General features: G+C 37.9%; 1 protein-coding gene across 3 annotated transcripts in view; it reads right to left on the reverse strand.

Annotated features, from left to right (window-relative positions):
- The window catches only part of ITPR2 (inositol 1,4,5-trisphosphate receptor type 2), a 523,758-nt gene that overhangs the window by 263,141 nt on the left and 233,766 nt on the right, over window positions 1–26,851 (reverse strand). For all 3 annotated transcript variants that reach the window (XR_004483814.2, XM_033430221.2, XM_004270904.3), the window contains 6 exons: window positions 13,304–13,393; window positions 13,082–13,207; window positions 8,134–8,256; window positions 7,288–7,488; window positions 4,721–4,972; window positions 1,945–2,070 (listed from right to left, as the gene is read on the reverse strand). Coding sequence is in view for 2 of the 3 variants with exons in the window: in XM_033430221.2 (XP_033286112.1) it covers window positions 1,945–2,070; window positions 4,721–4,972; window positions 7,288–7,488; window positions 8,134–8,256; window positions 13,082–13,207; window positions 13,304–13,393 (918 nt within the window). In the remaining variant the exon portion in view is untranslated. The remainder of the gene's footprint in view (window positions 1–1,944; window positions 2,071–4,720; window positions 4,973–7,287; window positions 7,489–8,133; window positions 8,257–13,081; window positions 13,208–13,303; window positions 13,394–26,851) is intronic.

Consider the following 26,851-nt stretch of genomic DNA (forward strand, 5'->3'; position numbering starts at 1 on the left):
GAGAGTTGCTGCTTTAAAATATAAATCAGAGGGAAACAAGAAGGAAAGAACAAAAATGCTTCTGCAGTATAGTTAAGCTGTTGTGGTTAGACATAATGATTGAATAGACCAAGAAAACTTGAAATTCCCTTAAAGCCTTTATATACTAATAACACTATGTCTATTTAAATATTGAATAGCTAAAATAAAAATCCTCCCTACATGCATACTTTAAAAAAAAAAGAATATGTACCCTTTAGCCTTATGAATAAACACATCAATGGAAAAGACTGTTTCCAAGGTAGCATAATCAATGACAGGTATCATCAAGCCTTCTTTGGTTTAAAAATAAAAATCCTTTCAGCTTTGCAGATCATGATGCCTAGAATGTGACCTTGGTCTTTTCAAGCTTATCTTTAGTCCATAGCACTGTGCAACTCTGCAAATCAGTCTGTAATCTCTTTAATGTCTTCCTGCACGTGCAGTTTTAAAGCTCAGCCATCAGCATATAAACCATCCTTTACTCCAAGGTCTCTGGAGATACTTGTGGCCAGTCACTTACAAGGGCTTTCACAAGGTCACAGGGGTAAATATGAGTGGTATGTTAAGTCCTGTGTAAAACAGGATGCAGGTCTACCTGAGGAAGGTAGCGAGTGGCTTTTAAGGTCTACAGAAATGAGGTAAAACAGGATTGCCTTGCTTCACACATGTGTGAACACAGCAGAGCTCACTCACACTACCCCATACCAAAGGCGAAATAAGTACATTCCACCTGCGAGCCTTGACTAAATAAAAGAGCTCCTAGACTGGAATATGTGATTTATTCTATTATCTAAGATTGCTCTTGGATGTCTGGATCTACAGCTAATGTTTTATTATATCCCTTTAGCCTTCCTTCCATCCAGAAAGAATTGTAGGAAGGCAGTGAGCTAACGGATAGCAATTGGCATCCATCCATGTGGACTTCACTAACCCCTCTCCTCCAATACATCTAAGTGAAGCCCCTGTAAACGACCAGCACTCAGGAATGTAGGAAGCCAAAGGACTGGGACAGGCCACCATAAGTCATATAAGTCTAAGGAGTTAGCTATACACTATCTTCTATTAGTGAAACTCATGTTTGAACATTATGTCCCATAATTTTAATGGGAAAACCGGAGAAGATCGTCCCCCCACAAAATAACTAAAATAATACACCCTGGACATTATCATTCGGCAGGCAAAAAAGGGGCTAAGATATACTAACTCAAATTAAGTGCTATCTATCAAAGATTCCTTCCTTCCTTTCTTCGTTCATTCATGTACTCAATATTAACAGAGCAAAAACATATGCTGGACAGTATCTGGAAAATGCCAGCCAGCTCCATGTGTCCTCCCCAACCCCCCAAAAAGCCAAACATGAGAAAATGGACTCAAAGTAAAAAGCAGACTGTATTCTGACTGACATGAGTGAAAGCAGCAGATGATTCAATTACTGGAGCACACTCCCAAAGAAAATGTGGAATAGGCAATAGTGGGCAGTGCTGGGTCCTAAATAGTCTGCAAGTACCTACCTGCCCAAAAGCAGTATCCAAGACCTCGTGCGATCTCTTCCATCTCTGGTTTATAATTGCATTCATGATACAAGGTTGAATACAAATTGACCTCTGCCAAATATCATCTCTAACCGATGCAAAAAGGCTACTAAAATTCCATTTACTAACAGGCCAATACGGTCAGTTGTAAAAGTGAAAATGAACACCTTGCTGCCATATACTCTGTACTGGCATTTTGACTACATTAACTCATCGAATCTCACAGTCTTATGAAACTCAGTCACAACTTTTTGAATGTAACAGATGACATCTAAACATAGTCGGTTTAATTCTAAGTTTTCATCCAGATGCTTGATACTGTTTAGTCAAAATATATATCAATGACCTTACTAAACAGGAAGTAGTATTTAATGATCAACGCGTGACTTACCCTTGCCATATCCACCAAGAAGCTCTCAAATAATTTCCAAATGTGGTTACTTGTGTAGATTTCCTTCATTTCCACTTCAGTGTCAACGTAACAGTGATTAACAAAATTCACATAAGCAATTTTAACCTGCGCAAGTTTCAAATAGAGAAGAGAGTGAGTTTTTTCCTTATTCTTCATCTTCCAATATGTATTATGAATGGTTATGTGAAACTGTGTTATTTCCTATAGTAAATTATAGTATACTTTGGGTGTACCCAGAGAGCATTCCCATCTCCTTTCTTTTACTAAAACACTCCACCCCCTGGCCCAGGGTAAACACATGACCTAGTATTCCATTCCCCTGGGCCCTGTGATTGGTGTGAGAATGTGAACTTCATGTAAACCAAGTCTAACATATTTCAGACACTAGGAGTCAAAAGTACTCTCTTTCCCTCTCTGCCTCCCTCTCTTCCCTCCTCTCCACCTCACCTCCCCACCTCCCCTCCCCTTCTCTGTCTCTGTCATTCATTCATTCATATTCTCTCGTTCTCTCTCTCACTCCCTTTCCCCCTCTCTCATTGTCAAAATGGAACAAGGTCAACCTGGACTCCAAGACCCATCTTCTCCAGGTGTGTGGAGGAAAATTATGCTCAGATAAAGAGAATGAGGCAAAACCCCAAAGGAAAAGGTAACAAGAGACAGAGGAATTCTGACATCGTTTGAACCTCTTGAATCATATGAACAACTATTCTTCAAATTCCCAAATACAAGAGCCAATAAAATTCCCTTTTAAAATTTAAACTAGTTTAAATTGGGTTTCTGTCACTTGCAACCAAAAGAGATCTAATACAATGCTTCAGTATGTTGACTAAATAATACTTTGTTGCCATTCAAAAGCATTTAAATTACTATTTCTGAGAAGAGGCAGGCTCACAGCTTACCAAAAAAAAAAAAAAAATTGAATTATTTTAAGATGTAGTAAAGTTCCTTTCCAGATTTAGCAAAGTTCCTCATAAAAGACTGGCATGAGTCTCACCAACATATACCATTTCTAAAGTGCATAGGGCAATAGTTTTTGTTTTTCCTTTTCTTTCCCCTTCTTCTCTTATCTCTTCTTTTCTCTCCTCTCTCTCTCTCTGTATAAGAATGTGATGAATGCTATAAATTTCCCCAGAAAAATGCACACACATAAAAAAATCATGTAAACAATTTCAGAGCGTTCACAGAATCCGAGTTAGAACCATAAGGAATACAGGGCCAGCTTTCATGCCCTTAGTACTTATCTCTGCCTGACTGAGGTCTGAAGCAAATCTTCAATGGCAGGGTGCCTGTGTCACGGAGACATCAGAGCCATTTGGTGCATATCATAATCATCTTGACAGCAGTTAATATGCATTCAGTGCTCGCTACATGCCAAACGCCTTCAGCAGTCTGTATGTAATATCTTAATTTAATCCTCCACCAATCCTATCAGGTACATACTATAATTATTTTGCTTCAAAATTGTGTAAATTGAAGATTAGAAGGTTAAGTACCCTGTTGGAATCAGTCACACAGCTAGAAAGTAATGGATCCAAGATTCTGACTCATTCTTTAAACCATTCGTTCATTCATTCAGAACATACTTATTAAATGTAGGTTCAGGTTCAGACAATATAATGGTGACTACAAACAGACCCAGGTGTTACTCTCATTTAGCTTATAATCTTGGTAAAGAATGTGAAGGCTACAGATATTTTTAACTAATAAAATTCAAATATCAAATTTCAAATTATAGGCTCTTATAGACTCTACTATGGGAAGCCAGGAGGGTCTTCCTTAAAGAAGTAATGCTGGAATCAAGATCTGAAGGATGACGAGGGGTGAAGTATGTGAATATAAGAGGTTAGAGTGCTATGTCCAAGAGAACTGCATGGCCAGAATCAGGACCTCAAATAAAGACAGAACCCACGGATTTAATCACTACACTATGCTTCCTTTCTTTGCCATCTTATTTCAAACCAATCAAGTCATGAAGTACCCTTGGTTTGAGGTATCAACAATTCCACAAAATTTCATAAAAATATACTTTCAAGTCCATCACTGTGTAGGACTATTTGGAAGTAGGGAAGTTAACCTAACTGGATGCCTTTTTAAGCTACTGTGAGTTAAAATGTTTGGATTTAGTGTATCACATGTTTATAAACTTTGCAACAATACACCACAATGGTAGAAAAGAAAAACATTATTGCAATGCACGTTCCTGGAAGCCTCGTTAATCTTGTTGGCAGACAACCAGCTTCTAATGAGTTTCTTCCCTGCCGTCACGCCAAACAAGAACAGAAGGTAAAAGATGATGTGTGAATAAAGCAAAATGTGTCCATATTTCCAAGAATGCATCTACTCCATAAAGCAAAGGTAAACCTAGAGAATCTGATAGTGATCCTGCAGTACCATCCTAGCCTCTCCTACTGATGACTGTGAATTATTTATGAAGCATCTGTTTTATGCTCAGGAACATACTAGAGGTTACAAGTCAATTTTTCCGTTTGATCACAATGCCATACCTAGAAATTCCTATGGTAGCTTCTAGTAAACTAATAGCGGCTATACTTTAAAAAGGTTTATCCTTTTTCATAGTTCCTTGTAGAACAAAAGAGTAAACTTTTTATGCTCTTTTAAATGTTCCTAATTGTATAGCTAAGTACAATTCCTTCACTAAATACATTATCTCATTATAAATAATAGTAGGAGGACTTCCGGCACTTATTAAAAATTACTAACAATTCTATAGCCACTAAGCTTTTGCCAGGCTTACCTCAGGGATGCAGTCGTCATGGGTCACCACCCTCACTATGTCGTCCAGGGGCAGAAGGGAATTGCACTTGATTTCAGTGTAGACATTTTTCCCCTCTGTGCATGCTGCCAGCAACTCCACAAGGGTGATGTGGTAGGCTAAGGGGCCACTCTCGTCCCCTCGGTCCCTCTCTGAACACATCATATGGAGAAGGATGGGAAATGATGCTCTATCATTGTAAAATACCAGCACATCTTCACCCCCATTTATCAACTGAAATGATAACAAGAGAGTCGACATAGCAGTCCAAATGTTCATCCTTGCAGTTATTTCCAAAGGCTTGGTCTATCTGGAAATACGTGCATCTCTTTGTAAAAACATAGATAACACTGCAAATGCAGAACTACACCAAGGCAGGATGGTAAAAAAGATTCTACGCATGTGTCAAGTGATTAGTTATGAATGTTATCAAAACCAGTCGGAGAGACACGGGAGAGATGGAGAGGGGCAAGAATTAAGGACACAGATGACAGTAAACTGTTCAGTGAGTCACCCACTGAAATTGAACCTGCAAAATATTCCAATGAAGTTACTTCCTTCTACTTCAAATGGCAGACTCCATTGCCAAGCATGAGAAATCTCGTAAGTCTAATTTTACTATAGAATAAAATATCCCCATCTCCTTCAATAGTGACAGAATAAGTAAGCAAGTACACTGAACCAAATGCAACTCTATGAGAATTTGGAGATTCCACGTGTCATGGATGTCGGTAGAGAATGGAGGTAAAAGCAGAGATGGGAGAAATGAAGAGAAAAAGACAACTTTTAAAAAAGAGAGAGAGACAAAGAATGAATATGTAGGGGCTTTTAGGACATAAATTTTCCTCCCTGTTTTGTTTATATAACTTCAGTGGAGAATTCCAGCAGGTGGTAATTTTATTGCTCAATCACCGTAATGCCTTGTCTATTTGGGAGGGGAAACTGTATTATTATTTTATTGAGGAATCCACTTTGACTGTCGTGAAGCCCAGGCTGAGTTAACAGTGATGAGTTCTGGAGGTAACTACACCCCACTCCAGACTTCGTAACTGCTGTCTTCTCTCTCTACCTCAACTGAAAACCCAGACTCAAGAGGTCTCAATCCCTGCCCTCCAATTCCTGGAAGGTGCCAAGGCCAACTATGTAAGAGGTTTTGGCAGAGAAGACTTTTGTCTTCCCAGAAGACAAACCCTCTACTTTGCTTTATGAGGCAGATAGCAACCCCAAACCACAGACAGGTCAGGAGCTGCGCAGGCCTCAATTCTTGCTGTCTATTACAGCACCAATTTTCTGACGCCAATGTGAAATATTCTGGTGGAGAACACAGATTATGTAATTTTTCTATTTTATTTGAATTGATAAGACAATTAATTGGCTTACACTGAAAGTTTTGTTGAAAGTGAATGTATATGGGTCAAAAATTTATATATTAACATAATATTATAAATACTTCTTTACACACAGAAATGCTTCACCTAATAAATGCCATAGGACTGGCTTAACTATGCGCTGCTTTCCCATTTTAAGTCTTTCCATGATGATTTTCCAAAATCAAATTAACTCTCACATTTCTAGGCAATGAAGGGCTAATGTTAATGTAAATACAGATAAGAGGTAAATTTTACAAGTTTAAAATGCTCCTTAAATGTTAATAACAATAATTTACGTTTAAAAATTCAAGGCTTCCAGCTGAATTAACTTTAACATTTCTATGGAGCAAGAGGGACTCACATTGTACCAATATAGAAACTACTCCCACTCTCAAATTTAAGGTACATCATTATGAAAATCCCCCCAAATCACTATAATCTACTATATAACTTGTTTGTAGCCATGTTTGAAAGCTGCCTAATCCATACAGGCCTTTAGAGAACCATTAGGTCACAGAGCAATGATTTACCCAAACAGGCTCAAAGTATTCTCCAAAGTATCACTTGGTTCCCAGTGAGTAACTCATTCATTGTATAAATCTTACTCAATGACAAACAACATAATGAAAAGGGCAAAATAAATGAAGTACTTCATCCATTTGCTTTTCTCAAATTTTTAACTTACTCTAAATAGCTAAGTTTCCATATATAATGAATCACTGATGGATAATTTCTATTCATTAGTTTCATTCCCTTCAAAGCCCCCTGTAAATAGTAGCAAAGAACACCCATTCTATGTTTCAGGAACCGAGTAATAAGGGCACTTGAAAAGCAGAGTTTAATCCATTTTTGTTACATACTGAAACTTAAAAATATAAAATTTAATCACTTTCATTCTAAATAATCTATAACTTTTCATAGGATTTTACCCATTATTTAAAATACACAAATTCATTAAGAATCAAAAAAAAAATAAACTCCTAGAAAATTATAACATCAACTTATGATACGTTACTTCCCTAGGTCTAAGCAAAATACATTTGTGCTTAAGTAGTCGTACTTAATTTATTTTCCAAACCTATGTTGCTGGGGGATTGTTTGTCACTCTAAATTAACAGAAAACCCATATTTGAGCATATTGTTTATGTGAAGCTGATAAAATACAAACTGAGAACATACCTCGGTCATCACCATATCCTGGCATTTCTTCACATATTTACCATCTGCTTTGACAATCGTCTGCAGAAACCTCAGGTACTCCACGTGGCGGCCGTGTGTCTCAATGCAGTGCACGAAGTGCTGGATAACCCTCTCGCTAATTTCATTGCACAGATGATAATTGTTCATGAAGATGTGCCGCATGGTTTCTGCTTCAAGGAGCTACACACAGAGGAATGTGCCCTTGTAACTCTGACAAGATCAATTTTCTATTCTACAGTACTTAGACCAATTGCGCAGCTTGTGATTAGTTTCCTATTTTATGCAAAACTGTAGTGAGTTTTCTGTGCAAGTCTTCTACAAAGTGCATTGAGATTATTCAGCACTTAAAAAAAAAACTGAGCTCACAAAGGAATTTAGTTGGAAAACGGAGCTTATTATAAAGGTCAACAAGTTGGCAACAGTATTCTTGAGATTAATTTAATTATGTATTATTCAAAAGTAGCTGTTCCTTAGTATTCGCTGACACATGTTTTACAGAGCAGATTTAACTCCACCTTTGAGTTTTCCAGATTTAACTTACTCATGGCATCAAAGAGTTAGTCTCTGTCCTACCACATCTTTTTCCTAACATTAAACTATGTACATATAAATGAAGTTGTCATCTGCAGGTAAGATCTGTGTAATTTTTCACGTTTCTTTAAATGCTTCCTTAATGGAAATAAAAGATATTCACTTTTAGGAGGAGAACCCCCTACAAGTTAAAAATGTGGTGATGAAGATGAATAAAATTCTATCCATCAATGTTGCTAAAACGAATGAGATGGACACTTTACTATAAATATTAGAAGTCACTCAAATACTTACACCAGGGGTTAAGAACAAATTCAGATGTTTATGGAGGAGAACTTGATTCTGTGGATTTCCCCGACAGAAATTCTGCAGGAATGTATGGGCCAGATTCATTACTTCATTCATCTTTTCATCATTCTAGAAGTTAAAGAGTAGCACGTGATACAGAGAAACACACAGGAGTAAAAATATTATCAAAGAATATATTTTTTCACACATGCATTTTGTCCTCCGTGCCACTATTTTATGCTCCCCTTTCTGTGTCTACCCCTCTCCCGGTTACCCCGTCCCATCCACCCTCCCCATTTTGTAGATGTCTCTCCCCTTCTCTTAATTCTCCTCCTATCTGTTCTGCTCCACTCTTTCCTCCCCCTTTTTGTTTCACGGTCCATCTCTCATTCTCCCCAACTTTCCTGCTTGTCCACTACAATTTCCCATCTCCGTACAAAGCTGTCTCTTCTCCCCTGCCTCTGTCCCCACACCCCCGTTGTCCCCCCTTTCTCTCTCTCTGGCCCCCTCATTCTCCTGGGTTCTGCTCCCTTCTGTCCTGCACCCTCCAATCCCTCTCTTTCCTCCCCTCTCTTGGATTTCCCATCTTTCCCAGTGTTTCCATGTACCTGGATCTTCCTGTTCCTTTTGTTTTCTGTTTCTTCTCCTTCCCCACCATCTCTATCCCCCTCTTTCTCCAACTCCTCCCTTTCTACTTTTCCAGGAGGCATCTATCCCTCCTCCTCTGGCCCCTTCTGCTCCTTCTCTCCTGCTCTCACTCCCTTGTCCTCCTGCTTTGCCCCCATTCTTTCTTCTCTCCACTCACTTGCCCTCTTTTCTCCACTCTGTAAATTTCTCTCTGTATATATAGTTCTGACCTTACCTCTAGTCTCTCCTCTCCCCTCTCTGTGCACCCTCCTTTTGCGACTTACTTTGTCTATTTTTTCCATCTCATTCTTTTCCTTTTTCTCTTCGCTTTCCGACCTCCTCTTTTCCCCTCTCTCTTTGTCCCCCTCTTTCTTAACACACACACTCTTAAGTTGTTTCCTTATTCACTGTCATTTTCCAAAGTCCTACAATAAGGTACTTCACTGCTGATAAGAATCTCAATAAGAAACTTAAGGCTCAAAACTCACAAAGAATGCAAAGTTCTCTTTTTAAAAGTGGTCTTTTAACAATATCACTGAAACAAACTAAAATTTTTCTGGGTAGGTCATGTGGTCAGTGTCAGATATACAAAATGGACTCATGTTTTGAGTAATAGTTTATATTCAATGCATTTAATGTTTTCTTTTTTCCTAACCTGAGAGTCTATATTTTATTCCATCTATAACTAAATAAACTGCCTCGGATCATTAATAGACTCACTTCCTCACATTGAAAATAGGGATGAACTAACCAGACTAATAAATATGTCCAGAAAACTCCATTCCTATCTTGAAAATAGGAAGTTTTTATTTCAAAATCTACTAACATTTTCCTTTATGTGTGTAATCCAGGGATAGTGAAAAGACATCAAAGGAACTTTAGCCGCAGGAACACCCAATTCCCACAGAAAAGCCAGCCACACAGAAGGACATCAGGGCCAGTTCTACTGGAATTGGTGTTTCTTTGAAACTGTCGTCTTATGCTTTTTTTTGTTTGTTCCTGAACAATCTAGGTATCAAAACTGAGCAAACCCCAATGGCATTTTTCCCAGAAATAATTCTAACATTTATATGGAACCACAAAAGACCCTGAATAGTCAAAACAATCTTGAGAAAGAAGAACAAAGCTGGAGATATCATGCTCCCTGATATCAAACTATATTACAAAGCTACAGTGATCAAAATAGTATGATACTGGCACAAAAACAGACAAATATATCAACAGAACAGAACAGAGAGCCCAGAGATAAACCCAAGAACTATGGTCAATTAACCAAGGAATGAGCTCTGAGAGAGAGGATGCCACATTGTATGTGATTTTCAGTGATGTGTAGAAAAATTCTTCAACCTTTTATTTAAGCTTTAGGTGATGCAAGTAAAAATCACTTGATTTAGACATTCTGGGCTGGTGAAGAGTGGTAGAAATGCATCAGGAAGGAATGACAAAGGAGGCAAGAATACACAATGGGGAAGAGGCAGCTTCTTCAATAAACAGTGTTGGGAAAACTGGACAGCCCCATGCAAAAGAATCAAACTGGACTACTTTCTCATACCATATACAAAAGTAGACTTAAAGTGGATTAAGGACTTAGATCTAAGACCTGAAACCATAAAACTCCTAGAAGAAAATGTGAGAAGTACACTTTTTGACATCGGTCTCAGCAATACTTTTTGGATATGTCTCCTCAGGCAAGGGAAACAAAAGCAAAAATAAACAAGTGGGACCTAATCAAACTAAAAAATTATTGCACAGCAAAGGAAACTATCAACAAAATGAAAAGGCAACCTATTGAATGGGAGAAGACATTTGCAAATGACATATCCAATAAGGGATTAATATACAAAATATACCAAAAAACTCATATGATTGAACATCAAAAAAACAAACAACCTGATTTAAAAAATGGGCATAGGAACTGAATAGACATTTTTTCAAAGAAGACATACAGATGGCCAACAGACACATGAAAAGATGCTCAACATCACTAATCATCAAGGAAGTGCAAATCAAAACCACAGTGAGATATCACCTCACACCTGTCAGAAAGGCTATTATCAAAAACAAATAACAAGTGTTGGTGAGAATGTGGAGAAAAGGGAACCCGTATGCACTGTTAGCGGAAATGTAAATTGGTGTAGCCACTACAGAAGACAGTATATAACGTTTCCTCAAAAATTAAAAATAGAACTATCATATGATCCAGCAATTCCACTTCGAGTACTTCTCTGAAGAAAACAAAAACACTAATTCAAAAAGATATGTACACCCATATGTTCACTACAGCATTATTTACAATAGTCAAGATACAAAAGCAAACTAAGTGTCCACTGACAGATGAATGGAATAAGAAGAAGTGATATACATATACAATGGAATAATACTCAGCCATAAAGGAATGGAATCTTGCCATTTGTGACAACATGGATGGACCTAGAGGGTATTATGCTAAGTGAAATAAATCATACAGAGACAAATACTGTATGATTTCACTTATATGTGGAATCTAAAAGAGAAAACAAATGAACAAACATAACAAAACAGAAACAGACTCATAGATACGGAGAACAAACTAGTGGTTGCCAGCGTCGGGGGGAATGAGTAAACTAGGTGGGGGAGATTAAGAGGTACAAACTTTCAGTTATAAAATAAACAAGTCATAGGGATGTAATATACAGCATAGGGAATATAGTCAATAATATTGTAATAACTTTGTATGGTCACATCATTTTGTGATGTATAGACGTATCAAATCACTCTGTTGTACACCAGAAACTAATATAATAAGTGAATTATACTTCAATAAAAATATGATTAATAATAAAACAGCAAAACACAAAGTAGTAGTAAAATACTCAACACTACAGTTATACTAAATAGTAGAAAAAGGGACTTGATCACATGTCCAATGCCCATGTTACAATATCAAAGATATAATAATTTGGAAAATATCTTTTTTAAGGTTTAATACTTTTTCTTGCTTTTCAGTAATTCTTTCATTGCATTATCTAACCTAGTTTGAATTATACCACCTTATAAATTTACATATTAAAACATAACTAAGTCAGACAGGGGGCAATCCACTATGAGAAGTGAAAAGTACAAGTGGGGAGGGTATCCACAGAGAGGGGCCTGGCATGGCACATTGGTGCCCAAGAGAGATGAAGAGGGCATCCACCTTTGTGGAGGGGTCAGAGCCTGAGTGAGGTGCAGAGGGTATTCATAAGGAGGAATGGGCAGCAGTGGTGATGGAAGATGAGATGGAGTAAGAGAATAACTATATTCACACACACATATATTCTCTAGATTTGTCTACTTAAAGGGCCTGGAGGGGCAAACCTCCACAGCAATAAGTACATTTAGTTCTCAGGATTTTTCTCCCAAATACCATTCTCCCCCAAATGGAAGTGGGGCTTCCTGAATAAATGGCTAATTCCAGAGGTGGAACAAGAAAAATGCAAGGGAGCCTGGACTATTTTAATGTGCAACAAAGCAAGGAACTACTCGAAGAATGATGGGACCATGTTAGAGGACAGGTCAGCTGGCCTGAAGGGGCTCCATTGGCCAAATCTGGGACAATCAAAATAAACAGTGCTAGAAACCAAATATAACCTATTGAATAAGACGAGCATCTGTAAGTCCATACTGATAAAAATAAATAAATGAATAAATTGAAAGTTTGATTAAAAAAATGGAATGTTTACTTAGTTTCAAAGAACCACGCCACAAAGTATTTGTTACAAAGGGAAACTGAGTACTTCACAGTGATAATCCTGGCAGACACCACCTTAATCAATTGACCCAAGTAAACATCACCGGTCATGGGGCAAATCAAAATCACATGCTGCCTGATAGGAAGTGGTGGGAAAAACTTAAGTGTTACGTTCCTGCCAAAGATGCATAACTGAATCGAATCACAAGGAAACATCAAATGACCCAAATTAAGGGACAGTCTTCAAAATAGCTGGTCTGTCTTCAAAAGTGTCAACGTCAAAGAGTTCCAGCATGAGGAGATTAAAATGCACATAACACCGAACAGCTCCTGTTTCTGAAGTGGATCTTTTTGTCAAACAGGACATGATTGAGATGATGGGAGAAATGTGAATGGCATGTGAGGATTAGGTAGCAGTAGAGTGGGATGCTCTTTCCCGGTCTGGAAGGTTGTTACTTGGTTATACTTGTAGGGAATATACACTAAAGGGCTCAGGGGTGGTAGGGCATCAGGTTGGCAACTTACCTGCAAATAGTTCAAGGAAAAAGATTCTTTGTAACCTTGCTATATTGAAATTGTATCAAAATTTAAAAAGGAAAACAGTACCTAAGAACTTACCTTTTCATAGGGTATCTGCAGCAGGTCTAACACCACTGAATGGGCTCCCATATTTTTCAGTAATCGTTGATGTTGATTCCGACACTTTTTATTCTGTATACAGAGTTTACTTAGCCTAATCAAAATCTTTCCAAAGAAGAAGAAAAGCATTAAATATAATAAATGAACAAAACTTCTTTGCCATGCCAGTATAAACTCATATAGAAATATTTCACATCTGACCTCCTTTACAATCCGGTAGTTGTTGCTCTTATTGCTGTCAATCTGAGGTTTCTTTGTTCCATCTTGCACTGGACTTAAAATGTTTGAGTCCTAAAATAAACACAAAGATGTATGTTATGCCCTATATATCTTTGTAATAAATTTATTTATTTTGTAAGAAATACTTCTTGTAATTATTTTGTGATGAATTAATTATTCAACTTAAATGTTTCCTTGGTATTTTTTATCCCATAAAAAGCTCCTTGGCTTAAATGAGTCATGAAAATGACCACTTCCCAACAACAACCAATTACAAGATCTATGGCATTACTAATAATTAATGAATTAAGTTTAAAAGGAAAGGGTATTACAAGTAACATTATCAGTCTATTTCCTTATGCTAAATGTATCAGACATATCGTGACTTTATATTGCCTACAGGAAAAGGAATAGTAAAAATCCAGGGCATAGGAGGCATAATTTTATTATTAGGGATGAACTTCAGGGAAAAAAAAAAAGACTGAAGGAGCATATCATAACATGACATGTTAAAACACTTCAGGGATGGGAGGAAAAAGCACCTTAACCCAAGAATTCTCTGACAGGTTACCATGACATCCTTAAGAGTCATGACTGGGGGCCAACCAACCATGTACAGAATCATGAAAATGAAAAAAAAAAATTTCTTTATTTAAAAATAATATTTTAAATTAATAAAGCTTATTAAGAGGACTTGAAACACCAAAAGCATTTCAATATAACAACCATTATCTGTAGCAGTACAATAAAAAAACAAATACAGGGAGATAGATATTTTAAATATCAACTATTGGAGTCACCATATGAAAATAAAACATCACTTACAAACAATTTAATACCTGAACATTTATTAAGACTTAATACATTTCTGGTACTAGGCAATGGTGAATAGATATAAAAGAAATAGAAGATATGGTCCTTCCCACAAGAAAATTACAGTTTACCTAAGAAAACAGGGAGAAATATGAAAATAAAGATTTGAACTGAGCAGAATTCACTATTCAAAGAGAGAGACAGAGGCTAGTTATAGCTTTAGACAGCTTTATGAAGGAGGGGAAATTTAAGCTAAGGTCTTGAAAGATGAAAACTACTTAGTTAAGTATGAGAGGGGTGTGGAAGGGCAGGGGTACACTTGTTAGGCGAAGAAGTCACCTTAGCCAAAGGCACTGTAGAAAGAAAAGCGCAACAGTGTGTAGAAAATGACAAGAACTGACAAAGCATGTTGCAAAAGTGGACCATTAGATGGAGTGGGGCCCGACCACCTCCCTGATTTACAACAGGTACAAAATTGCACTTGGGACGAATGTCAAGTTCAACGTGGGTTAAAAAACACCCTAAAGTCCTGACTACATTGAAGGTGTTGGACTCACAGTTAAAGGGGACTCCAATCTAAGCTCAGGCAAAAGTAAAAAATATGTGAAGCCAATTGATAAATTTTATTTGTCCCTGTTTTTCCTACTGTGTTCCATGAAAAATCACAAAATTAATGCAAACCAAGAAAGAAAAATATATACATTTTCCTTGCTAGTCAAAGAATTCTGATGGAAGGCTTCAAGCAGGCGAGTGACTTGGCCCATGCAGTACCATCACCACTGCTCAGTAAGTTCCGTGTTCCTCTGTGACTTCTCTCCAGGCAAATATTGTCCAAGACGGAGGCTCCCAATCTGATCTCCACTTAGCAAGTAACTCTTCTCCCATTTTACTGAGCATAAGGAAATTCCCCTACATGACATTGCCTCTTCTCCGTCTGAAAATGTCCAGTATCATCTACAAAACCGTCTACCTTCCCTGCTATGGCTCAGAGAAAAAGAACTTTTGAAGCACGGATTTTTAAATTCCATCTCGCCCTGCCTCTTCTCTCTGCTTCATCTCTGTTTCTTGTGCACGGACAGTTTCTACCCTCTACTGATTCTTTCTTAACTCTCTGAAAATATGGCCAATTTGAGGCCAACCAAGCACTTTCTGTGATACTGTCCATTCTGGGAAGTAGTCTTGCATCTCAGATTACTACCCCCACTAAATTCCTCAAAAGAATAATCTACTGTATTAAAATTCTTTTATGTGTCAATGACTCAATTACTAGAACTGTCTTTGGCATCTGATTCTATGGCTCACTACCATTTCCTTTAAATCTCACTTTGTTTTACTATGACAGGATACTCTCCAAGATTTTCTGACCACCTTATCTCTTTCACTCAATGGAACTGGAACTGCAAAAATTAAAGAATAAAAACACTGCAAGTATTCAAACTGTTACTGTTTCCTTTCAGGGTTGGGTCACCTATGTTAATAAATCCTAGGAAAGAAATGAAAGCAATCCAATCTCCACCACAGGTAAATAAAAGAGAAAAAAGAATGGGAGATATTGTCTACAAGACAATAAACACTAAGTGAATCTGAAAAAGTTGTGGAAGAAAATGTAAAACTATATATGTAAGTGAAGTCAGTGTAGAAGAGGGAAGGGGCCCAAGTGGCTCACGTAAATATAAACTGTTTAGATGGAAGAGGCTGGAGGTCAGAGCATGAGACAAACAGGGTTTCTATTTGATACCAAAAATAATTTATTGATGAGAAATAGAAATCGCAAAGCTAGAAATATAATTAAATTTCCTTTTTCTGATCACAAAGGTGAAGGCTGAATTTAAAAAGGCCATATTCATTTTTTTTCTGGAAGAGAAGAAATATTAAAGAAAACCACCCTTGTATTCCAAGCCAGGATTAAGATGCTACCAAGTCTAAAGACTGACAAAGCTCCTAAGGTGGGAAGGAGATCTTTCTGACATATGTCAACTTAAAAAAAATCAGTCAGAGATACAGGCAAAGTTTTGGCAGATATATTTAAGTCTATTTTTCAAACAATGGCCTGCAAAAAAAGCAACTGTCTTGTTTTAAGAAAAGTAATCTCAGGGAAGATGTACTACATTACAAAAAGTTATGTTCTCTAGTCCTGCCCAAGGGAGGGTACAGACAATGCTAAACTTTCTAAATATGGGAATGATGAAGAAAACTTATTTTAATTTAAAATTGCCAGCAGTCAACAAAAGGAGGCAATGCTGGAGAATTCAATAAACGGCCCCCTTTAGTTTCAGAAAATAATACAATGTAATTAAACCGAACAAAAATATTAACCCACAGAACATCTGGAAGATCCCAAAACAGAGATTGGGGGAATTTAAGAAATATGTAAACTATATAACTACAGTGAGGTTTTGTTTTCTTATGTTGACGCCAAAATTCTCTATGTAAAGATGTTCTGAGACTTCTCTTCCAGAAAGGGAAGAAATTAATTATATTTTTTATATCCTATGCAAATTTGGCCCTGTATCAGTGCCCAAATCTACAAAGCCGTGGCTTTATCCTAATGACAAAATATTAGTTATGTGTAAAATGTAGAATTATAGTTTATTCAGAGTCCCAGAGCTGAGCGGACTCAGGAAAAAAAAAATGTGTAACACTGAGAACAATGCCATGCTTCTAGTAAATATCCATATTATCCTTTTGACAGCAGTGATGAAGAATAAATATGGAACTCCAAAAACACTTGCACTTTATTGTAATTGTTTCCAATCATCTGGAAGAACTTGAATTTATTTCCTCTAGTGGAATATGGGAACCACTTAGTTAAGTGATTTTATTGAGGTGGCTAGATTTTTAATTGTACAGTATATACTGTAACATAAAGCAATACATTCAGAAACAACATAGCAAGGAGAGTCTAGAAGGGTCTAGAAATTTAGGGAAGAGTCTAGAAATTAGATGGTCGCATGGATCTAGACAGACTCAGAGTGAATACCTAAACAAATAGTGGTTCTGAACACAGCGTTGCTCTCAAATTTATTTGGCATCAGGCATGGAAACGCCTTTTAGATCAATAGCAAAAATGATATAAGAAAATAATATTGTATGAACCATATGGTGAACTAAACATGGGCACAAATTAATGAGGATCTGGCTCCTTAACTTAAACAAGGGCAATCATTTTTTTTTTAAAAAAAAAGAACTTTCCAAATCCTACAATGTAGAACTTCCTGCATCTACTACAGCTGTGATTAAAATAGCTCAGGGCATATTTACAATAGCCAGGACATGGAACCAACCTATGTCCATCAACAGATGAATGGATGAAGATGTGGCACATATATACAATATACAATGGAATATTACTCAGCCATAAAAAGAAACAAAATTGAGTTATTTGTAGTGAGGTGGATGGACCTAAAGTCTGTCATACAGAGTGAAGTAAGGCAAAGAGAAAAACAAATACCGTATGCTAACGCATACATGTGGAATCTAAAAAAAAAAAGTGGTACTGATGAACCTAGCTGCAGGGCAGGAATAAAGAGGCAGACATAGAAAATGGTCTTGAGGACATGGGGTGGGAGGGTGAAGCTGGGGCGAAGTGAGAGTAGTATCGACATACACACACTACCGAATGTAAAACAGTTGGCTGGTGGGAAGCAGCAGCATAGCACAGGGAGATCGGCTTGGTGTTTTGCGATGACTAGAGGGGTGGGGTAGGGAGGATGGGAGGGAGGCTTAAGAGGGAGGGCATATGGGGACATGTGTATGCATATGGCTGATTCGCTTTGTTGTGTAACAGAAACTAACACAGTATTGTGAAGCAATTATACTCCAATAAAGATCTATTAAAAAAAAATCTCAGTGCATGTCTTCTCTTTGTCCCCATCCCAGTGAAGTGACAGGTGTCCTTCCCCAGCAAATGTCATCAAGTCAGCAAGACTGCAAAGCATTCTGCTCACCGTCTGGATTTCCAGCCTTCTCTTCCTGTATCCACTAGTTAACTGAATCAGTGGCATCATTTACCAATCACCCTCCTCCCAACTTCAGATGTCAAATGCCATCCTTTTCCCTTCCCACCTCCCTCCGAAACACACACAAAAAATCTAATACTCAGTCTTTTATACTTGACTGACCAACCATAGGATAATTTAGTTGAAGCTCTTCCTAGTAAATAGCACCTCCTTCAGACAACTGAATGATAACCTCACCGTGGGAGAAGGAGGTATTTTCTCTCCCTCCCACCTAAGACTAACATCACATACCACCCATTTGGGATGATATCCAGGGGGATGCAGGAACCCTAGCATCAGCCTAGATCTACTTATCTGACCTTGTCTGTAAAGCTAATTCAGACCATCATGGGGTCATGGTCGTTTCTGCTTCCCTGGCTGGCACCTAAGGCTGCTTGAAGGCTTGGTCCAAGATCCACAGTGCGGGGAAGAGGCTGTGTCCACCAACACTGGCCGATAACGCCCCTCCAGATTTCCCTCAACCTAGGCACAAATCCCTGCCCTTCTAGAGGGTAAATGCATATTCTTAGTCTTACTCCAAACCTGTTTTCCTTTCCTTTGTCCTAAGACAAATACAAACATGGCATTTTCAGATTCATTTGATGCCATTTTAATGAGTATTTGATGATGTTTAATCAGATGTCCTAGAAAATACCCCAAATCTCTTTGACTATCTATAGCTCTGATAAATAAGTAACCAAAAAAGGATGTACCACTGGAGTGCATTCTCTTTGCTTAAAGACATATTCCAGAAAAAAGGGAATGTACTGATGATAGGTATGTTCGATGTAAACTAATAGCTGCTTTCCTAGGAGTACAACAGGAACCCACTATAGCACAGCAATGTACAGTACTTTTTTCTATGATACTTTCTATAATACTTTATTTATATTATATAATACTTTTTAATTTGCTCCTCACCAGTATTATATGAAATTAGAAAGGATAGGCAACCCTTTAGTCAGCAGGGTGGCAAAGGTTAACAAAGCACTGTGCAGGGAATGAAAACAGTGATATAAATAGAGCCCTTACAGACTATGTCTGCTACCTGATGTCATGTGAAGGAAGCATTCTTAGTCACAGTCACCTCAGAGCACACCCCAGTGTGACTGAGAGAGGGGGCTGTATGTATAGAAGGTGAGAGGAAGAAATCAGCACCACCTTCTCTTCGACCCCCTCTCCAGCAAGCAATCATTAAGGAAATGCTGCTGCCTGGCCCAATGACACAGGTGGCTCCGATTTGAATGAATCAACTTCTATAATTTCCTTGCAAGCCACTCGTTGAGCAAAAAAACATACAGGAAGTTCGAATCCACGCTACCAACTTATATGAAATTGAGAACAAATGGAAAAGTGAAAAACTGAATAAAACAGTAACTGTCCTCTATAACGTGAAAGGAAATAATAAGTTTATGCTAAAACGGCATTAATTTTAAATGTAGGCCAGAAGACAAGAGGGAAAAAGATTCTTATCCTGGAAATAATTGGAAGAAACAAACTCAGGAGATATAAGCATTACATTTAAGAACTTGCATTACAACCAAATAGAATGAGAATGTGTATAAGCAGCATTTGGCTCAAAGCCAAAAATTAGTTTTCAGATGCATGTCTTGTGAAAGGACTTTGACACTCATGTGTAGCAACCACTTTAACAACATCAGCTCAGACATAAAGGACAGAGATATGTAATGTGATATAAAGAAGTAAAATAAATATACAAGGAGGTTGAGGGCAAAAACAGAAAGTGGAGACAAGAAAACAAATTCCGTAAAAGGAAAATTCCAGAAAGCACTCTCCCAAATGAATGGATACAAGTTCTCCATGTAGCTATCACAGTGTCCCTCACTGGTCAGATCCTGTAGGAATATTCTGTCTGAAACTCATGTAGTCTTCCTGAACCAAGCAGTGAAGGTTAGACATTCTACCAGTTACTTTTGCCAAGAGTCAATCAGAAGTTTTGCTGAAGAAACCAAGTCTATATAGAACTATTTCCCTGCTGTGCAGAATCAAAGTACTAACACTTGGGAAAGCACCATTTTCTTTCAAGATATCTTTCTAGAGGGATCAGCCTCCTTACCTGTTTGCTTCATCAAAGAAAAAAGATCAGAAGTGGTTGGCAAAGAATGGAAACTGGGTTTTGCTTTTAAAGAGTAATGAGATGTGGAGGTAAGAGAAAAACCATCAGACAGCGAAGGGGTGCTGAGAGAGAAGCAGAGAAAAAGCAAAAGAGGGAAGGAAAGGGGGAGGGAGGGAAGGAAGGAAGGAATTCATTCTCTCAGTAAGATAAATCAGCAAACTAAAATTCAAATACCTGTGAGGAAAGTTAATGCTAAGAAAGACAACAACAAAAAAACAATAATGAGATTATATCATTCCCAGTGAAACGCAAACAATCAAATAATCTGAAAGGACTTTGAAATATAAGTACGTTTAAAATAATCATAGAGATAAAGTGAGGAACAACATCTCTCACCCCAGGTGGACCCCTCTGTGGTTACCGCAGCTGGGGATGACCCGATAGCATCACTCGGCAGGGATAAGGGAGAGCTCTACTGGGAAAGGGGGAACTACAAGCCAAGGGCCAGCAGAGAAGAGAAGGCATGTGCGCCCCAGCCTTCCATCACCCCCCGGGGAGGCACGGCTGCTCTGCTGGTCACCAGTCTGGGTCTACACTTCTGAGTAACCACCCGTGCCCCTACCTCGTAGCAACTTCTCACAGGGCAAGTTTGAGAGTAACGGGTCAATGGACGTACACAAAACGTCTTGGGCACCAGGCAGTCTGGATTCAGGTACCTGTTGTTGGTAGGAATTGACCAGGTACACGAGCTATGAGGCCCACAGAAATGAGAATGCTCCTGCTGAGGGGCAGAAGCCAAATTAGTGCACAGCCTCTTAGGAGAGAAGATGTTGCCCTGCCCCTCACACCACCGCACCTCACCCTGCAAACAGACAGCCAGCTGGTTGCCCAGGCAACCCAGAGTGAGCCCCCAGGGACACTTCCCAGTTAATTCTGCCCCATACATCACACACCCGTTAAAAGAACAAAAAGTTATGAAGTGAAAACAGGCAGATATGAATCTAGAATGCATAGATATGAAAAAGAATCAATCAGAAACCCCGAAAAGGAAAAAAAAATAGTCCTTGAAGTAAAAACTAGATAGATGGTTTAAACATCAGACATCAGAGATGACTATAATTTCTTTTTAAAGGAGCAGGCGACCACATATAGGTAGGTAGCTAGATGCAGAGACAAATAAATATAGATATACAGACACAGAAGCACAATCACTGTGAAGAAAAATTAACAACCACCAAAATGTTTAACACGAGTGGGAACTTTGTGTCCTGTGATGCCCATGTGGCCTGCTTCTCAACTCTTAAGAGGTGAATGAGCATAACGGGCAATCCTGACTTAACCCACTCGGATATGGCTTCCTGAGTTAATCCCTCCCCTTCCTATATTTAGAAGTCAACACAACATATTTGAATGTGAGGCGCTAGTAACACTACTGAGACAGTCAACTCGTTACACCCTAGCCATCAAGCTTTCAGCAACAATGGTATAATCTTTTCATGTCGTGGAAGGCAAGTTAATAAAGGGAAACCCTGGAAGATACACTAGGTAATAAAGCTCATAGGTACTAGGGACACAATGGGCTTACTAGAAGACCAAATCCACCCGTCCTCCCCCTGCTTCTACGAGATCAACTTCAATAACGGGATAATTTTGGCTTCGCTGAGATTTGTTAGTGTTAGTAAATGGATCATCAATTCACATTTATCGCCCCAAGTACACAGAGTTTACCACTGAGGGAAAAAAACACTTTTATGTTATCGGAAACATTTCTGATTACTAAAATGAAGACTTACTTTAATGCTATCTGGTCTTCTGATGTCTAAGCAGGCACAAAGACCATTATGAGCTGTTTTAAAACAATGCCAATCATCGTGTGTTTAGAGCCTTTGTAAAGATCTACTAAACAACAAAGGATTATTATCTGATTGGCCTGCCAGAGTACATGCTGCCTGCTACTGGCTGTTTCCATTGATGTGATATATTTCATCCTGTTTACAATAAACTGTCACTACCTCTGGCAGTTGGTTCATTGTATAATGTAGATTATTTGGCTGTGTACAATTAGTAACTTTGTAGTTTCTCACTTTTTCTCCTGATATTAATCTATTATAAATGTACCATTCTCCTGGCTTCTCAATGCACCTACTTGTATACACTTCTACTGCTGCTTCCCTAGTTCCTGCTTACCTAACCTCACACCTGAACTTGGGTAAGAGGCCCTTAACCGGTCCCCTCCTTTAGCCTCTTGTGCTGCTGAACCATCCTTCCCCCAAATCTTCAAAGGCTCCCAATGTCCCAGCCACTTCAAACACCCATCACTTATTCCTGTTGAATTTCTGCTTCTCTTGTGATTATTCCTGAATCACTAACAAAATCCTCCCAATCTTTCAAAACACTGAAGCCTTCTCCAAGTAGCCAGGCCCACACTGACCTCTCCCTTTTCTGTGCTACAACAGTTCAATATTCAATCATACATTTGTCATACTGTTTTATGTGTGTTAATCTGTGTGTTCATTCTTTGAGGACAAGAGCCATAGCTCAAATATTAGATTTGATTCTAGATATCAAACTTTAAGAAGGCAAATGAGAAATTCAGGTGTGTACAAAGGCAAGGAAGCATGATGGTGAAGGGATGAAATTGTACTTTAAGCAGAATATTCCAAAAAAAGGGTTGTTCTCTGGAGAAAAATGACAGCCAATCAAGTAGAGTAGGTTCAGATATGGTCCACAGTGCCTCAATACTAACATCAGTAAACAGACATTACAAGGATAAATAGATGAGCTCAAAATAGAGTTTTCTACTTTTAAGAACTGTCAAAAATAGAAAATGTTGAAGTAGAAGTGCAGAGGAACCCCTCTGACTACACAACATTCAGAAGTGATAGATAAAATATTTAAACTATCTCTTTTTCAGTAAAGAGGAAGCAAACGGAGGCTGGAAACCAGAAAAATACATGAAATTTCCAAGCAGTAATCAAGCATGGACTCATTTGTTGGCCCAAGCTGATAACCAACAACTGAGTTTTAACTTGTCTCACACACACAACAGAAAAGCAGCAAAGCCTGAATTCCAAGAAGATGGAAGGTCTGACCAGAAACCTGCCTCGGGATCAGGAATACCTAAAGGAGACACCCACAGTGACGAGCCAGGGAAAAACGTGGCCCCTAGAAGAACAAAGGGGTACCTGTCTTGGCTTGGCCTGGTCAAAGCCAAAAAAGGGAGAAAACTCTCTTGAGCTCCTATATACAAAGACAAGCCCCCTTTCACTCAAGATTTGGGGATAGAATTCCCACTAATAAAAGGGCTCCAAAAGTTCCAAGCCAAAAACTTTGTCTAACATGTTTACAAAATGTCGTATCTCGAAGTGTCTCAATGAGGCAAATGAAATCTTCTCTGGATTAAACACAAACTTCAGAGGAATTCACATATTCCAAAGAATTTAAGTTCATAATACATTTTTTAAATTACTAACTAACTAAGTAAACACATTCCCAAGGACTTCTGCAAGAAGAGCACACTTAAAACTGCAAATGGCCTTCCTATTAGAAAACCACTAGATCCTAGATACAGAACCTATTTTAAGTACATTTCTGGGCTCACTGGAAATGAAGGACAACTCTGAAAGACCCCACCCACCATCTACAATGGAAAAAAAGTAAACTGAAACCAGATCAGAGAGTTCCAAGCTTCAGGGCAACATGGTAAGTTTCCCTGAAGGCAAATGCCAGTAGTACGAGGCCTGCAACCCAGAAAGACAAGCCAGCTCTAAGCAAGTGTCAAGTCGGAGTAGCTAAAGCCGAGACTCCTGCCTTTAGACCCGTGTGTGGGAAGGGAGCAATGTGGTCTCAGGCTCACAGCGCCCCCTGGCCATAGGCCAAGGTAATCACAAATACTCTAAGGAGGAAAACATACCGTCTTTCAAATCCTTAAATCCAAAAGATGTGAGCTCAAACCCTACACCCGAATGTTTACAGCAGCTTTACTCATCATGGTCCCAAACTGGAAACAATCAAGAGGTCTTTCAATAGGTGAATTAGGATAAACAAACTATAGTACATCCAGACAATGGAGTATTATTTAGCGATAAAAAGAAATGTGCTAGTGAGTTACAAAAGGACATAGAAAAACCTCAAATGCATATTGCTAAATGAAAGAAGCCAGTCTGAAAAAGCTAGATATGGTACAATTCCACCTATATTCTGGAGAAGGCAAAACTATACATGAGACAGGAAAAAGATCAGGGGTTCCTGAGGGGTTCCCAGGGGCTCAGGGATTCACAACAGAGAGACAAATAGGTGGAACAGAGAGCAATTTAGGGCAATGAAACTATTCTATATGATACTGTACATAGCATTACACATTTGTCAAAACCCACAGAATCATACAGCGCAAACAGCAAAACCTAAAGTAAATTATGAACTTCAGTTAATAATAAGGTATCAATACTGGCTCATCAATTGCAATGTACCACATTAATTAATGTAAGATGTTAATAATAGAAAACTGAAGGGAGGGGAGGGGAGGATATAAGGGCATTGTACCTTCTGTGCAATTTTTCTCTAAACCTAAAACTGCTCTAAAAATAAAGTCTATCAATAAAAGTTATGAGCTCATAATCAAAGATGACCAAATATATAATGAAACATGGAATTAGTATTACATACAGGCTATTAAATAGCCATATGGAATCACAAAAATTAGGAAGCAACAAAAGATGATCAGAAATGACCAAAAAGATTTATTTAGTCAAATTGCAGGTGTGAAAAAGTATAATGGCTGACATTAAAAGTCAAGAGGTAAAGTGAACTGCAAATAAGACATGCCTGAAGAGCGACTCAGACGACTCTAAGAAATTATTCAAATTCAGCATAAAGTCGCAGGTATGGAAAACATAAAAAGGAAACTAATCGATATGGAGGCAATAATAAGGTTTAACAAACATTTAATCAGTTTTAAAATCAGAATTAAAGCACCACTATTCAACATACAGCAAACTTCTCAACGGTAGCAACGGCAGCCAGAAGACATGCAACAGTATCATCAGAAGTGGGAGAAAATAAATCTCAACTGATAAAAGGTTTTTGTTTCCAGTTAAAAATAATTTTAAATTTATAGGCATCAAATAAAATAGCCTTAAAACATATAGAGATTAATAGAACTATAGGGGAAACTGATAAACCTACCATTGTAGTGGGAAATGTCAATAAATCTCTCCCAATTTTTGATACATCAAGAAAATATTTGTGATTAGATAGATGATTTAAATACAATAAACTAGATTTACTAATCACATATAAGGAAACTTACACGCATTCACATTCGTCTTGAGCCCACATTAAATATTTCTAAAACCTGAAGATATAATAGACCAAAAATTGTCTCAACAAATTTTAGATAACTGATATCATCATAACCACATTCTCTTGCTACAAGTTAATTAAGAATTTAATAACCAAAAAAAGGGCAAATTTTGAGAATGCATTTGGAAATTTAAAAATTCATTTCCAACAAACTATACTGGGCCAAAGAAGAAATCATAATGAAATTATTTAAATATCTAATATTGAACAGTAATAAAAATACCATTTGTCAAAATCTGTGGGACGCAGCTCCTTAGAAGGAAATTATATCATTAAATTTTTTAAAAGTCTGAAAAGTATGTCAACATAAAAGGCTATAGTATAGTAGGATAAATATAATGAAATAGCAAACAAACACAGGAGCTCAACAAAGCCAAAAATAGACTCGTTAAACGGATGAATAAAGTATATCCAGCTCTGGTGAGATTGTACCTGACATTATACATTTGTCAAAACCCACAGAATTGTACAACACAAAGAGTGAAATCTAAAGAGAAAAAGAAGAAGAGAATGAAAAAGGGGTATGAGCTACAGATATAGCAGATACTTAAAAAGATAACAAGGGACTTCCCTGGTGGCGCAGTGGTCAGGAGTCCACCTGCCAATGCAGGGGACACGGGTTTGATCCCTGCTCCAGGAAGATCCCACATGCCGCAGAGCAACTAAGGCCATGCGCCACAACTACTGAAGCCTGCACGCCTAGAGCCTGTGCTCTGCAACGAGAAGGCACTACAATGAGAAGCCCACACACGGTAATCAAGAGTAGCCCCCACTCACTGCAACTACAGAAAGCATGCACGCAGCAAAGAAGACATAATGCAGCCAAAAATAAATAAATAAATTTATTTTTAAAAAAAGATAATGAAATAAGATGAATAAATTTGAAAACTAAAGTATATAGCCAGAAAAATATACAAGCTGACCCAAAATAGAAAATTTTAATGAATTTATAAACTTCAAAAATTAATTACTAGTAAAAGTCTTCCCACAAACTAAATCCAAGGCCCAGGCAGATTTAGAAAAGTTCTACCAAACATTCACAGAAGAGATAAAGAAAGGGGAAGATTGTGTAACTCACTTTGTTACAGAATTAGTTTAACCTTGATACCAACAATTGACAGGAAAAGTATAAGAAAGGAAAATTAGAGGCCAACCTCACTGACAATAAAGATGTAAAATCCTGAACAAAATACTAGCAAACTGGATGTAGTACTGTAAAAAATATCACCAAGATACACTTATTCTAGAATGCAAGGTTACTATGGTAGCAGCTCTATTTAT

The sequence above is a fragment of the Orcinus orca genome, chromosome 11, assembly GCF_937001465.1.
Source record: "Orcinus orca chromosome 11, mOrcOrc1.1, whole genome shotgun sequence".
In the NCBI taxonomy this organism is placed as follows: Eukaryota; Metazoa; Chordata; class Mammalia; order Artiodactyla; family Delphinidae; genus Orcinus; species Orcinus orca.